General features: G+C 43.4%; 1 protein-coding gene across 1 annotated transcript in view; it reads right to left on the bottom strand.

Moving 5' to 3' along the window:
* LOC308334554 (myosin heavy chain, fast skeletal muscle-like) overlaps window positions 1-13,697 on the bottom strand; it is a 37,275-nt gene extending 23,578 nt beyond the window's left edge. The window contains exons 1-18 of the mRNA XM_080791352.1: window positions 13,664-13,697; window positions 13,253-13,301; window positions 12,557-12,775; window positions 12,280-12,423; window positions 11,144-11,300; window positions 10,394-10,421; window positions 9,979-10,108; window positions 9,329-9,421; window positions 9,177-9,240; window positions 8,973-9,071; window positions 8,778-8,881; window positions 8,462-8,600; window positions 8,232-8,350; window positions 7,156-7,305; window positions 6,581-6,751; window positions 6,304-6,491; window positions 6,090-6,205; window positions 5,629-5,693 (exon numbers count right to left, since the gene is read on the bottom strand). Of these exons, the coding sequence (XP_080647478.1) occupies window positions 5,629-5,693; window positions 6,090-6,205; window positions 6,304-6,491; window positions 6,581-6,751; window positions 7,156-7,305; window positions 8,232-8,350; window positions 8,462-8,600; window positions 8,778-8,881; window positions 8,973-9,071; window positions 9,177-9,240; window positions 9,329-9,421; window positions 9,979-10,108; window positions 10,394-10,421; window positions 11,144-11,300; window positions 12,280-12,423; window positions 12,557-12,763 (1,974 nt within the window). The 5' untranslated portion in view covers window positions 12,764-12,775; window positions 13,253-13,301; window positions 13,664-13,697. The remainder of the gene's footprint in view (window positions 1-5,628; window positions 5,694-6,089; window positions 6,206-6,303; window positions 6,492-6,580; window positions 6,752-7,155; window positions 7,306-8,231; window positions 8,351-8,461; window positions 8,601-8,777; window positions 8,882-8,972; window positions 9,072-9,176; window positions 9,241-9,328; window positions 9,422-9,978; window positions 10,109-10,393; window positions 10,422-11,143; window positions 11,301-12,279; window positions 12,424-12,556; window positions 12,776-13,252; window positions 13,302-13,663) is intronic.
* Between the last annotated feature and the right edge of the window lie 2,085 nt (window positions 13,698-15,782).

The raw sequence follows: 15,782 nt of genomic DNA, 5'->3' as shown, positions 1-15,782 counted from the left end.
CCGATGAAGCCACCAGGCAGACAGCCAAACTTTATTTTAAAATAATCCAAGCTGTACACCATGGAGAGGTGGCTGACAGGGCTCTCCGGACAGGGTCCTTCCCTGTTGGGATGATGAGACAGGTGAACAAACTCACCACCTTCATCAAGCCCGCCTGCCCCACTGAGACCACCACCACGCAGGTGGCCCACAACACACATAACTGGATGAACACAAACATGCACATATTACAAACACACTACACAGACACCATAGACACACTCACACCAGACATACACCCACATAACCCTATGGCCTATACCATAGCCATAGGTTGGGCACATAAAAGATACACCCAGAGACTGACTACTGCAACCCTAACCCGGGTTAGCAACATACTACAGATACAGACACGCACACAACACACACAGCCAACCACACAACACACACAACACACACAGCCAACCACACAACACACACAACACGCACAGCCAACCACACAACACACACAACACACACAGCCTACCACACAACACACACAACACACACAGCCAACCACACGACACACACAGCCAACCACACAACACACACAACACAGACAGCCAACACAACACACACAACACACACAACACAGACAACATACACAGCAACATGTCACACATACCAACCGCTACAACATACATACACGAGCGAACACACACACAGCAACACACACCGCCCCCCCTCCACCTCACTCGAGACCTCCCAATAGCTCTACTAGTGCTCGGCCTGGCCTGCTCCCACACCCTAGGACCCCAGCCCAAGTGTTCCCCCCTCCTCTGGGCAGGAACACTTCCCCACCAGCCTTACTCCCCACGCCTTCCATCCCACCCCTTCTCACCTTCCCTATAACCAGGCGGCCTACCATCCCACCCCTCCTCATAACCCCCACAGACCGGCGACCCGTCCTCCCTAGTGCCCCCCGCCCACCACCCAGACCCATTTGCTCTCTGTCGCTGGGGAGACGTCCGGAGGCCTTTGCTCTGGCGCCCCCCCAGCCACAGAGAGTAAAACCCCAGAGGACCAGCTCCCGGTTGCCCCCCACAACCCCCCTCCCCCCTGTCCCGGAGGACTCAACACTGCCTGCCTCCTCTTCACCCGGACCCCCTAGCGGTGTTCGGGAGGTGGAGGTGGCGGGCATCTCACCCTATCCCCTTCCTTCTGCCTCCTCGACACCCAAGTCCACCCACACCACCACTGGAACCTCCCCCCGTTTCCAACCCAGAGGGTGCTCCACCTGTGAGGAGTCCACAGCCCCAAGTCCACTCCAAACCACCTCACTAGTCCTTCCCACCACACCCACCACTCCCCAGCACACCACAGCATCATTCCATGTTTTAAACTCCATTTCCCTTTCCCCCACAGGAGGCGCCGGTGTGAAGCGCGGGATCGGTACCCTAAGATCCCGGGTAATGATGAGTAGGCCTCTATACGGAAACAACCGTGACCAAACAGGCCCCTCTGAACCCTCTCAGAACCACCCGATCCCGCAGCCTCTCACTACTGGCGCCTCACAGCCACACACGTCACCACCCCCTCCATCCCCAGCACTTCCCTGTATACCCACCTCTCACACGGCCAGGCCTAAGAAAAAGGTGTTGGACTGGAACATCATGGTCCGAAAGCCGGTGGCCATCTTGGGGGACTCCAATTTAAGTAGAATCCCACCATCACACCACACTGAGCTCCAAATAGACAGCTACCCTGGGGCGACCTTCAACCACCTGACCAAGATTTTGGAAAAGGCGGAGGTTCACCCCAGGGTAGAAGAAGTCATTCTCTCAGTGGGCATCAACTGCAAGGACAATGATACAGACCAGACCTCCTATAGGCAGCTAAGTGGAATGCACAAGGAGGCACAACGGACCTTTCCCAACGCCAGCATCCACATTCCCCTCATCAACTTCTCCCAGTTCCTAACAGTAAAACAGAAAAAGAACCTCACACTCATGAACCAGTACATCACAACACATTTCCCATACATCCCACCAGTTGACCCTGACCAGTTTCACACAAAACCCGACAACATACACTGGACACACACCACAGCAGTCACAATATTTAACCATTGGTGCACACATTTAAATTTTCCCTAAACAGGAGCCGCAGCCTGGATTCCTGCCCTATCTCTCCTCTTCCTCTGGTACCTACCTTGTTCCCAACAGGCTCCCCTCCTCCTCCTCCTCCTCCTCCTCCTCCTCCCCCCTCCCCCCCTCCCCCCTCCCCCACACCGCCCACCACCATTCTTCCCCCCTCTTCCTCTCAACGTCCAACAGCCATTCAGTCCCTCCGACCAGCACCTGACCCCCACTCCAATGTGTTGAACCTGTCCAGGTCCGTCTCACGGCCGCAGAGGCCCAGTTGCTGGAGAGGGGTCTCGCCTACATTCCTCGACCCACAGGGACGGATTGGGAGGCACTTCGAAGGGACACACATAGATACCATAGGAGACTTAAATTAATAGACTACTTCCAAAACACACAGACAGACGGACCTACACCCTTTGTCCTGCCCTCCACCTGGGAGCCTAAACTCTCCCAGGTGGACGGCAGGATACGAGACCTCATACAGCTAGATAACCATACACTTAATCAGTACCACCCATCACCAGACAGACCGGACAACCTGACCACAGACGAACGGAACAGCATCACAACACTGCGGAACAACACACAAATAGTTATTAAACCAGCTGATAAAGGTTCAAAAATAGTCATTTTAGATAATTTCCAATACACATATGAAGCCAACAGACAACTATCCAACACTAGATATTACACTCACATAGCAGCCAGCATACAACCACAGACTCAGATCAAACTCAGACAAATCATTACAACACTTTATCACCAAAACTACATCACCTCCAAACAACGCGACTTCCTCTATGGACCCGATAACCCCAGACCTAGGATTTTCTATCTACTACCCAAGATCCACAAGGATCCTCAGACTTGGACTATTCCCTTCGAGGTGCCTCCCGGCAGACCCATAGTATCAGACTGCAGCAGTGAGTCCTACCACATAGCACAATATATAGACCACTTCCTCAACCCCCTCTCCACCATACACGCCAGTTATTTAAGAGACACATATGATTTCCTGGAAAAAATCAAGCCCATAGCTGTGCCACCACACACATACATTTTCACCATAGACATTGACAGCCTTTACACTAACATACATACAGCCACTGGTTTACAGGCAGTTAGAAACCTCTTCCAGACACACCCGGACAACACTAGACCAGACAATGCCATTTTACAACTATTAGAACTTAGTCTCAATTGCAATGATTTCACATTTAATAACAAACACTATTTACAGATAGAGGGCACAGCTATGGGCAAGAAATTTGCACCCGCTTATGCCAACATTTACATGAGTGAGTGGGAGAGAGAGGCCTTGGCAAAGTGTCCACTACAACCCACCATGTATTTCAGATTTTTAGATGACATCATAGGGCTCTGGCCACACACCTTACAACAGTTTGATAACTTTTTACAGATCTTGAACACACACCATGCTTCCATAACCATCAAACACATAATTCATCCAACAGAGATTAACTTCCTGGACACCACCGTATTTTTTCATACAATAGACCAGACACATAAACGACTACTGACAAAAATATATTTTAAGGACACAGACACACACGCACTACTCCACAAACACAGTTACCACCCAAAGCACACTTTTGCAGGCATCATCAAATCACAAATCATTCGGTTTTTCAGGATTTCATCCAATAGGGAACACTTCAATCAGGCCACACACACACTCTTTACAGTCCTCCGAAGGAGAGGTTATAGTAAAAGACTTTTACGTACCATCAGGAGCAATGCCCTGGCCTCTCTCTCCCCCACCCAGTCACTCTCCACCAACACTCTGCCTCCTACCCCTAACCCTCTCATCCCCAATTCTAACCCTAACCTCAATCCCAGCTTTCTTCCCCAGCCACCTCAGAGCATGCACCCGGATCAGAGGCCCCTCTCTAGCGCAGGGACAGGGACGGACCTGGACGGGGCCCACACATTACCCTCTCCTCTATGTCTTCCCTCCTCCAACTCTTCTTCTCTCACCATCCAGGCCATCGGCTCCTCTACAATTAAAACATTACTCCCATTCATAACCACATTTTCACATACACTCCAACCACTTCACCACAAATTTAAACAAAATTTCACCACTACACAACAATCCTACCCCCCATTACAAGCACATCAAGTCATTTCAGCACTTAGAAGGAACAAGAACCTGGGAGACCTCCTTGTGCATTCCAAATTTTCCACTTTACCTCCCAAGCCCCCACAGCCACATACACTCCATTTCAAACCCCGCAAATTCATCAACAACCCCCATAGTCACACTTCCTCCCCCATTACGGACCCTCTGTCTCTGACCACACCCAACATAGTCTACATCATCACCTGCACACAATGTCATAAACACTACATAGGAGAAACCGGACACACACTAGAAACACGACTCAAACAACACTTATATCACATCAAACGAGCAGACATAAACACAACCCTATACACACACTTTCAATCCCATTCTATCGCTAACCTCATCATTTCAGGTCTGGAATGTGGAGTCCGATGGACCAGTGGACAGCGGAAACTCATGGAGCACAGATGGATTAAAAAATTACTAACTGTAACACCCACTGGTCTTAATGAAAGAAGTTGATTTTTATCTCTTTCTGTTCTTTTATCTGTCCCATCAATAAATGGTTTCCAGGCCTTGCTGTGAACTTTTACTCCTTTATGGTTTTAGGTGGTTTTATTACTGTCTATTTTTATATCCATTTTACCCTTGGGTTTTAGAAGACATTTCGGACATTGGTTTAGGTATGCGGTCTAGCTTAACTTGGACTCAGGGGGGTGGACGCCTCTGCCTTGCATAGTCCCCAGTGAATAGGCATTTTGCCCTTCACTGGTAACCTTATTTTGGATTTGTTTTAAATATAGGAAGGTTTTATGGGCTGGGCTTTTTACTAAAAAGCCCCCCCTTTTAAAATACTACACACATACATACATACCCACCTACATACATACATTTCAGACGTTTTAGCAGTTTTTAAGGACCCACTTTTAGGCCAGTGCACCAGAGCAAGCTTTTGCCTTTTTTTAAACCCCACCCATTTTAACCAAATACATACATACATACCCATTTTAACCAAATACATACATACATACATACAGTACATCCCTATTAGCTGATCTATTCTATATTAATCTATGTTTGGCTGATATCAACTCTCTATCCACTATCGCTTGGCTGCCAGCCGGATGCAGGGAGCTTTTATTCTGAAGCACTTCCGTTTTTTCGACAACAATGACAACAAACAAATAGGATTTCTCAAACACATTAAATCTCCCTTTAACCTGATGACAGTGACAGGTGAATTTTCAGACCCTTTTTAAAGGAAACCAGTGATCTGCTTGTTTTGAGGGAAGGGACGGGGCATTCCACACTTGAGTGGCAGTGTTGTGAAAGATGCATTTACCCATATTTGTTCTGAAAATGTACGCTCCCTCTAGTAGTATGGATGTGGGAGTTGCTCACCTTTTTTAGGTAATTAGTCAAGTAAATGCTTACCCTGAAAGCAGCAGACACTGTCATCATGGAGCCTCCCTTCTTCTTGGCTCCTTTGCCTCCGGCCACTGAAAGGTGACAGGTAATGCTTCAAAGGTGTTCAAAGAACAAGATTTTTTTGGGAGGGCAGAATTTCCTGATGGTGCTATAAAAGGCAGATGTGAAAAATGTTTTTCCTTGGCCTCTAGGGAGTGTGCGTGCAAAGTTTCACACAGTTCGGTGCAGGTAAAAATGCAAATCGGCCTGTTATAGCGCCACGATGAGGCTGCTCATTCCGTCCGAACTCCTCGGCCTAGTGGGAATGTGTGTGCAAAAAGTCACGATTTGAGGCATTTTGTTCAAAACGGACCAATCCTGCAAACCTTGAAAGGCAATCTTTTAGAGAGATTAGCTGTACACATACGGACGGACACACGGATGGACAGATGGACCGGACGTGTATATTATTATTATTATTAACGTACCTTCAGGCTCGGGAGGAGGGTATAAAACAGGCAGCAGCTTCATTGCAGACTTCTGGTACAGTTGCACCACAGAGTCATTGAGAGGATCCTTGTTCTTCTCCAGCCAGCCTGTGACGCTGTAATCCACGGTACCGGCGTAGTGGAACAGAGAGAAGTGGGTTAGGGTCATATATTTTATATAATTTACCGGTTGTATATATGGGGTTGTGTTTACCTGTAGTCCACGGTACCAGCATAGTGGACCAGGGAGAAGTGGGCCTCAGCCTTGCCTTTGGTAGGCTTGGGCTTCTCAAAGGCTTTGCACTTTCCAAGATGCTGGTCGTACAGCTTGTTCTTGAAGGTGGTGTCTGAGGCCTTGGGGAACATGCACTCCTCTTCCAGGATGGAGAAGATGCCCATGGGCTGTTGTGAAGGAGACAACCTTCTCAGTCAGCTCAATGCAGACAGAATATATTGCCTTTTCAATGAGCTCAATGCAAACAGTATATTACCTTTTCAATGAGCTCAATGCACATGGCCAGGTCCATGCCAAAGTCAATGGTATCCCAGGGAATGCCCTCTTTCTTGTACTCTTCTTGTTCCAGAACAAACATGGTGTGGTTGAAAAACTGTTGCAGTTTCTCATTGGTGAAGTTGATGCACAGCTGCTCCAGGGTGTTGTACTGTAGGTGGAAATATCATGACTTTAGCTGTTAACCCTAGAAGACCTGAGGCCGGATTCAAAAGTCTTCTGAATCCTAACAAGTTTTCTCAAAAACGGTTTGCTATAGGGCCTATATCGTTTCTGTCAGACAGGAAACCTCTTACCTACCTTACCTTACTTTAACTTTTTCTTTTTTAAGGGGGAATTTCGGACGTTTTCTTAACTTATTGCTATTTTTTTTATTTTACTCTTGAAAAATAACAGTTTAATAGGACATAGTGAGGTTTCCACCCGACAGAGCCGGTATTTTGTTCAAATCTGAAATGACACAGATGCTTTCCCGGTTTTAATGGGTTAAAGTAATTGTGACCATTCAACAATTTAGATAAACAAACAAAAACAAAAAAACAAGTCCATGCTTACATCAAAGATTTCAAAACCAGCGATGTCCAGCACACCAATGTAATAGTTTCTCGGCTGCTTGGTGTCCAGCATCTCGTTGATCCTGATGACCATCCACAAGAACATCTTCTCATAGATGGACTTGGCCAAGGCACCCACTGAGTTCATTACCTAATTAGGAAACAGGAATATTATTAGTAGGGCTGTGAATTGTTATTGCATTTCTTCCAAAGAAGTTTCCACCCCCATTTAGTGTGGGTATAGCACTGCCGCCACTGCGGCAGTGCGCACTGCGCACTATGAGCACTAATAAGTAGGCTAAGCATTGCGCAATAATGTAGTTTCGTACAATTACAAAGTGTATGGTAAATATTTGAATACAGAATAAAATATATTAGAGTTGGAAAGGTATGTCATGTAGAGAATATAAGGTGCGTATGAATTCATAACTATAAAATATATTAGAGCTCTAAAGATATAATTTATAGAGAATATAAGGTGTGTGTGAATTCAGAACATTGTAGAGGTATGCTGTCAGGAGAAAACTAAATGTTTGCTGTTTTGGATAATTTTTTTGCATGAATCAGTGCTATTGAACACCATTTACATCTGTTTTGTTTTGGGTTAAAAAAAACACTTTGGACAAAACCTCTTAACATTAGGGGGGGGAAAAGAAAAATGAACTGTTTTGACTGAATCGCCTGTCTGCCTGTATTAGCTGTAAAAAGGAATAAAAACAAAGTAAACACAACATTGGACCCTCAAACTGTCTGCTAAAACAGCTAAATCCAACACCTCTCCCCCTCTCATGCAAGTAATTGAGAATATATAAAGCCACAAGTTCACAACACAACTTTGATGAGGCAGTATTGCTTTGTTTTCAAAATATATACATTACGGTTTTCTTAATTTCCTGAAAATTTTATATTTTTCATTTCCTGAAAAATTTACATTTTGGAGTTAGGTTTCTTCCCGACAGCAGAGATATAGAATATAGTAAGGTGCTAAACAATAAAACAAATTACAGTTGTAAAGCTAGTTCATGTATATGGAGAATATAAGGTGCACGTAACAAGAAAAGAAAGTAACTTCCTCACCTGTGCCACAGTCTGACCCTTGGTGACGTATTCATTTCCAACCTTCACTCTGGGGTAGCAGTATGCCTTCAGCATCTCCCCTGAATTCAGACCCATCAGGTAGGCGATCTTGTCAGCCTCTAGAATTAAAATAAGTAATAAACATGTACAATGTGTTAAAACACAATACTAATAGTTCAATACGATGAACTATTGATAATTTCCATTCCTCGGCTGAAGATGCAGCTCACCCTCTGTGCCGTCAGGCTCTGCCTGCTCCTCGCGTTGCTTCGTTTTGAATTTCAACACCCCATGATGCATCACTGCCCCCGTGAACCTGTAGATGTACGCTTTATCCTCAGCTGTGAAGCCCAGGATGTCAATAGCATCCTGCCAATCAGAAGAGTGACATTAACACATCTTCAACCGATTATCTGGTGAAGGAGCAGCGATTCTACTCTGAGTCGAACTTCTCTCTCTATCTCTATTATAAACAACTGACTGCACACTATATATAACAACGTACTACTAGGAACCAAACCTATTATAAACATAATGGTTACTGACGTCTGTGGCATCCAACTCCTCCTTGTCATTGATGCTGGCCACAGAGATCTGCCCCATGCTGCACAAGGGGAAGTCATAGGGGTTGGTGGTGATCAGACACATTTCTGAAAAGGGATTAAAAAGAAAGGGTGTGATTATTTTATTAATAAATTAAATTGATGTAATCACTGCATCATTAGTCCATTTTCAACCTACCCACAATAGCAGGTTTGTGTCCGGTCATCATCTGATAGAAGATATGATATCCTCTCTCAGCGGGGAGCTGGAAGGTCACTCTGGACTTCTCCAGCAGATCTACAAACCAAGGGTTGTTGTTAATGTACATAAGTAAAAATTGATTCCTCTGAAAATCGAGATACATATAATTGAATTATCATAGGCTATGCATTTCATACTTACAGGTCTCGATATCAGCACTAGACAGTTTACCGCTATTGTTGAACCAGATTCGGATGAATTTACCCTGTTTCATGAAACACAATTTAAGTATACAAACAAACAAATTAAGTATACATTCTGAAATGGTTGCAGGATCATTATTTTACACTTACAAAGCGAGACGAGTTGTCGTTCCTCACAGTTTTGGCATTACCATAGGCCTCCAACAAGGGATTGGCTGCGATAATCTGATCCTCCAGTGAGCCCTAGAGCATGTTTTAGACATGACCACATTTAGAATTTTGTCAGAATTTCTTTAAAGTTGCGGTTCTCACAAACAAATCTCTGATCAATAAAACTGCACACTCATAATTCTCCCCACCCCCAAAATGTTCCTAAAGTAACTTTATGGGATCTCAAACTTTGCCCCATCTGTACCCTCATTAGTATACTCACATTTTGTATCAATATACTGCTGTGTAGAAATACTCTGTTACAAGCCAATTTTTTTTTTTTTATTGAGTAAAAGTAAGGTGAACAAGGTGAACATTCGGCCAAACAGCCGATTTACAAGCTCACACCTTTGTCACCTTTGTGCAGTGGTGGAAAAAGTACTCACATTTTTACTTAAGTAAAAGTGTTAAGGCCAGTATAGGCTTCAGAGAAAAACAGAGAGCCAAAAAACAGCACAAGAACTAAAACTAAAAAATTTTTAAAAAAAAAACAATGAATGGAGTCTGTCTTTAAATTGAATTGCTATATTCCATATAAATTATTTGTGTTCAAAATGTGTAATTTGTTACAGTTTAAAATCTGTACATACCTTGATTTTGCCAGCAGAGACCGGTGCCGCCTTTTCACCAGGTGCACCGCCAGCGCCAGTGCCTGCTGCTGTTGCAAAGTACTGGATGACACGCTTGGTGTTCACAGTCTTCCCTGCACCGGATTCTCCACTGGTTAGAAATGCATACATTCAGAGAAATGAATTATCCACCGGTTAGAACTTAGAAATGCAAACATACAGAGAAATGCACCGGATTCTCCATTAGTTAGAAATGCAAACATTCAGAGAAATGAATACCACTCATGTTCAACATTCACCAATGTCATAATACAGTGCTTCTCGAACTTTTCAGGCCACGAGTTAAGCCTCCAGTTCAACAGTTCTAAGATTATGACATGGTTCAATGTTAGTGATTATATATATATTTTTTAAACCTAGTAGATGAGAAACTTACGTGATCAGGACAGACTGGTTCTCTCTGTCTGTAAACATGTATGTAAACAAAACAAATGTACTTTTAGTCATGTTTGTGTAACTAAGAGCACACCATTATATAACCATTATAGTTATATTCGTCGCTGCCAGGAGGAAACCACCAAACTCCATTTTTGAGGTGTTTAATTTGTTTTTCTCTTCATAAATCAATGCTTTGAACACCCTTCATGTCAGTGTGTTGGTTATAAAAAATTATAGAATATATAGAATATATATATAGAATAAAATTAGAACCAAAGAAAAGTATTAAAAAGTACTTCGGACAAAACCTCTCCATTGGAGCCTCAAACTGTCTGCAAATAACTCCACAACCTCTCCCCCTCTCATGCAATGCAATTGACAATACAGTTTATATATTGTCACAATACCAACTTTGATGAGGCAGTATTGCTTTGTTTAAAAATATAAGGTTTTCTTAATTTCCTGAATTTTGTTTTTAATTAAAAATCATTTTGTGAAAAATGTATATTTTGGTATATGTAGTTTCTTTCTTTTTTCTTGTTTTTGCCTTTATTGATAGGGTACAGTAACTAGACAGGAAAGGGGGAGAGAGATGGGGAGTGACACGTGGCAAAGGCCGTCGGGCTTGGGAGTCGAACCCACGGCATGCCTATAGGTGCCCAGATGGTTGAGCTAACCGTCCGGGCCATAGGTGGTTTCTTTCCGACAGCAGGGATATGTGTTTTACGTTGTCCTGACTAGTACATACCCATCAGCATGAACTGATAGGCATTGTCAGAGACAGAGAAGATGTGGGGTGGAGCCTCCACGCGCTTCTTGCCCCTGTAGGCATTCACGACATTCTGGTCATACACTGGGAGCCACTTGTAGGGGTTCACAGTGGCACAGAACAGGCCAGAGTAGGTCTGAAGGAGACGAGAGAGAGAGAGAGAGACAGAGAGAGAGAGAGTTATAACAACATACAACATAGCAACAAGCACCTCCTCACATATCTGGGACAACGGATCACTAGGGCTGGGGGGCCGTGGGGCAATGGTGGAACATACAGTATAGTACTAAAGTACTGTATAGCTACTGAGGTATTTCCAAATTTCACTACTTCTACTCCACTACATCGCAGAGACAAATATACTTTTACTCCACCACAATTATTTAAAAACTTTTATAGTATACTTTGTAAATTTGTTATTAGTATCACAAAATGTACATTTATCACTTCAACCTTATTTAAACTTTATCTAAAATAGTGGATCTACGAGCTCACTACGGGTCGCAATATTTCCCATTTTGAGCGTGTAGATCAAATCACAAATGTCATTCCAATCACTTTTCTGCCCTCACTTTGCTGCCCTTTATCTTCAATAGCCTATGTATTTTGCTCAGCCAATCAAATCGTCGCTATAGGGTGATCAGCCAATTATGAGACAATGTTTGTGTGCACACAAACACACAAAGCTGTGCATAGGAGGGGCTAGCACCCCTCAACAATATTCCTAAAAAAGGTCCACCCATTCCTGGGACATTTGAGTATCATGGTCCTGTGAAAGAAAAGAAAAGCCCATTGTGGGTGTACTGTATAAGTAAACACTGGTGAAATTCACCCGAACACCTGCCTGCAAAACACTGGGATGTGAGCAGGGAAACAAACCTGCCTTTTATATAAGGGACTGAAATACCCACCCACCTCAGACATCAGCAACATTATGAAAATTAAAAAAAATAATGTCCGGGTGAAAATGACCCGTGTTTGGTGTTCTATGGTTAAGCATTATTACACCCAGTCTTGTTTTGTTTTTCGTTGGGATTTTACAACTCCTTTCTTTCTCTTTTCCTTGCTATTGACAATTCAGAGCACAATGCTGTATGCTGTTGTCAGAGTCTTACGTAGATCATCCACGCTGAATAACGCTCTTTGAGGTTATACAGGACAGTGGCTTCAGTGAGGTGGGTCATCATGGCCATGTCCTCAATCTTGTCATACTTGGGAGGGTTCATAGGGGTCACTTCGGCCTCTTTTACGGTTTTTTCCTAGACAAGAAAAACAAGAAAACACACAACTTCAGAATTCTTCCTGATTACCGTGCCACTGTTTGATTTAAAACACACAACCTCTTCCGAGCCACTGTGTGATCTTAGATACACCTCTACCTATGTAACGTACCACCTCTGTGTCGAGCACCAAGACGGTGACCATGTTGCCCTCCTTCTTTGTGATTTTACACTTGAGGTACAGCTCCTTGGGATCGGTCACATAGGCTGCGGTCTTGGCATCAAAGGGTGTAGCCTGGGCCTCTATTCTCTCCCTCTCTGACTTACGGAGGTATGGCGCGGCCTTGCCATACTGCTGCATCTCCGCATCCGTACTCATGGTGCTGGCTTTCTGTGGACAGAAAAAAAGATGGCGTTGATGTCTTCGGCTGACTTGAGATCTCATCATCATCGTAACCTTTATTTAAACTCTGAGTTTAGCATTTTCAATGTAGCCGAGTACAGAACATAAAATGAACAATATACATTTAAATACCGTAATATTAAATATATAAATCGGAAGACAGAAAATACTCAAAACTAAAAGAACCATAACAGATAGGCAGAGTATTCATTAAAACAGTTACAATGTTCAAAAGTGCATTGACCTATGGGAGGCAGTGATCTGATTTGTAAGGACTTCTGGAGCTCATTCCAATCAAATGGAGCACAGACAAAGAATGGTGCTTTGACTAGCTCTGTCTGAACAAATGGAACCTGAGGGTCAAGAAGTCTCTTAAATAGGGATTTGGATTATGATACTTATCTTAACATAGAATTGTAGGAATTTGTAGGTTGGTTTAATATAAAGAAGGATATGAACACTCACCCTTTTCCCCCTCTATGCAGTATAACAGCTGGAATCTCAAGTGCAATCCCTAAGTGTGTGTGTGTGTGTGTGTGTGTGTGTGTGTGTGTGTGTGTGTGTGTGTGTGTGTGTGTGTGTGTGTGTGTGTGTGTGTGTGTGTGTGTGTGTGTGTGTGTGTGTGTGTGTGGAGGGGGGAAGTAGAAAATCGCTGTATAAATGCATTATTTCCATTAATACTGGTTAAATTAAATGGTTTGCTCACATTTTTATTTTTATTTTTTTGTCTCTTTTTTTCCTGTAATTTATTCTAATGCCATAATATGAATTAGGGTTACATTGTTTATTTGTCAAAGACAACTGAACAAACTGTCAGGCAGTTTAGCATCTTAAGTTTATTTCACTATGAATAACATCTAAACAAGTCTCACTCACCTCCCAGATGAAACTCTGAATCCTCCTGCCCTCAAACCATCACACACCGGCCTCCTTTATAGTGAGCTTTATCGCCGCTATAAGTAGGGACATGCCTGTAAAAGGATTTTATTCCTTATCAGCTGACATACATTTTCTGTTCATGATTTTATTAGACCTAATAAAATCACTAGTCATCTTAATCCTATTAATATACCATGGTATGAAAGTGACTTATAGCTTCAACCTTGCTAACCAGAGTTGGTAGCACATGTAAGACATCTATGACCTTGATTACATACCAGTTGCTTGCAATAAAAATAATCAAGGTTTGATATGGTGCTGGGTTTCTTCCTGGGGGGGGGGGGGGCGAATTAAACGTTTGATGTAATCTTACTATTCAGAATATGTTTGATGACCCGAACAGACCCAATCACAGAAGAGGAGGAACAAGCAGGGGCTCCCAGAGGCAGCTGACAATTGCCACGTGCATACCTTAGAGGTGCATACCCTGCGTCCACACGCAGGGGGTATGCTGCGCGTGGCTTTATTTATTTGCTTTATTATTTTGGTGCAGCTGTTTTAGAGTTTTGAGTATGTTCTGACTTACCGGTATGTGCCTTTGTTCTATATGACAGACAGTCAGACACCTTCCTGTTGAGTATTGTTACTCTGAGTTTAAACAAAGGTTATGATGATAATGATGATTAACCTCAAACTCAATTCTTCTATTCTATTTTTGCAGATCATCTCGGAATTCATCTCAGTGCACGATTATCCAATCTACGACTATCCATCTACACATCTGACACATTATGTTAATCCAGACCGATTTACAGTATAGGAACAACACATAATACATCAAAGGCACATAAATAGTCATCAAGGATCATAAGTATCAACTACTGTAAGAACCCAACATCCGTCTGACAGTAGAATATCTGTACAATGAAACTGTAAGTAGAAACTATAGAATGCTGTGTCTACCTAATATGCTATCTAAGTTACATCATTTAGCCTTTATAAGCCTGTAAGGTCATTGAGGCTAGGGCGAGTGCTACAGGCTGAGGTGAGGTCCGAGGAGGTGAGTTCTCCCACTAATAATAGGCTCATAATAATAGGCTCAGTTTGTGCTCTGGGTCACGTGGTCTGTGTCCCCGCATGCTACTGTACATACATACTACTGATCTCTCTCCCTTTTGTGGGTCACAGGCAATATCTATGGGTCCCCTTATTTTTTGGTTTCCTACATTTTCAAAACTTAAAAAAAACATTCCTAAATTCCATTAATTAAAAACATAATTCAATGGGTTTTTTTCAGTAAATTTATGAAGAAATCAAAGCAATTCCAGAAGAGATATGACAATATATTTAAATATGTTATATTGTCATGTTTCTTCACAACGGTCAGTGCATGTGTGTGTCTCAAACACACACACACACACACACACACACACACACACACACACACACACACACACACACACAGTCTGGTGTCACAGTGGAGGTATTTACCTCTGGCTGTTCCGCCTTCTGTCTCTTCCTGAACCCCTGAGACACAGTGTGTGCGCACGTGTGTGTGTGTGTGTGTGTGTGTGTGTGTGTGTGTGTGTGTGTGTGTGTGTGTGTGTGTGTGTGTGTGTGTGTGTGTGTGTGTGTGTGTGAGTGAGTGAGTGAGTGAGTGAGTGAGTGATTTTGTGTGTGCGTGACTGTGCATGTGAGAAAGATGCATGACATTAAATGTCTGGATACACCGAAAAAAACAAACACTGTGTGTGTGTGTGTGTGTGTGTGTGTGTGTGTGTGTGTGTGTGTGTGTGTGTGTGTGTGTGTGTGTGTGTGTGTGTGTGTGTGTGTGTGTGTGTGTGTGTGTGTGTGTGTGTGTGTGTGCTAATAGAGGCTAATAGAGCCCTGCACGGGCCCAAAACAACAACTCTGCAATTATCTGCAATTATTAGCCAGAGCCCGACACATAAAAATCATAGCATATTCTGCGTCACAGACTCTTATAGCATATAAATATTAAATAAAACTAACACCCAAGCCAACATACCTATAGTGCTAAAAGCAGAAGCACCTTAGCGCCACCTCAAAACCTTCCACCCCGTCTTCCTCTGCAAGGACTCCATTAAGGAGTATA

Source organism: Protomyctophum bolini, assembly GCF_963924005.1.
Source record: "Protomyctophum bolini genome assembly, chromosome: 2".
In the NCBI taxonomy this organism is placed as follows: domain Eukaryota; kingdom Metazoa; phylum Chordata; class Actinopteri; order Myctophiformes; family Myctophidae; genus Protomyctophum; species Protomyctophum bolini.
Note: the sequence above shows the minus strand (reverse complement) of the source record. Positions and strands in the feature narration are given on the sequence as shown.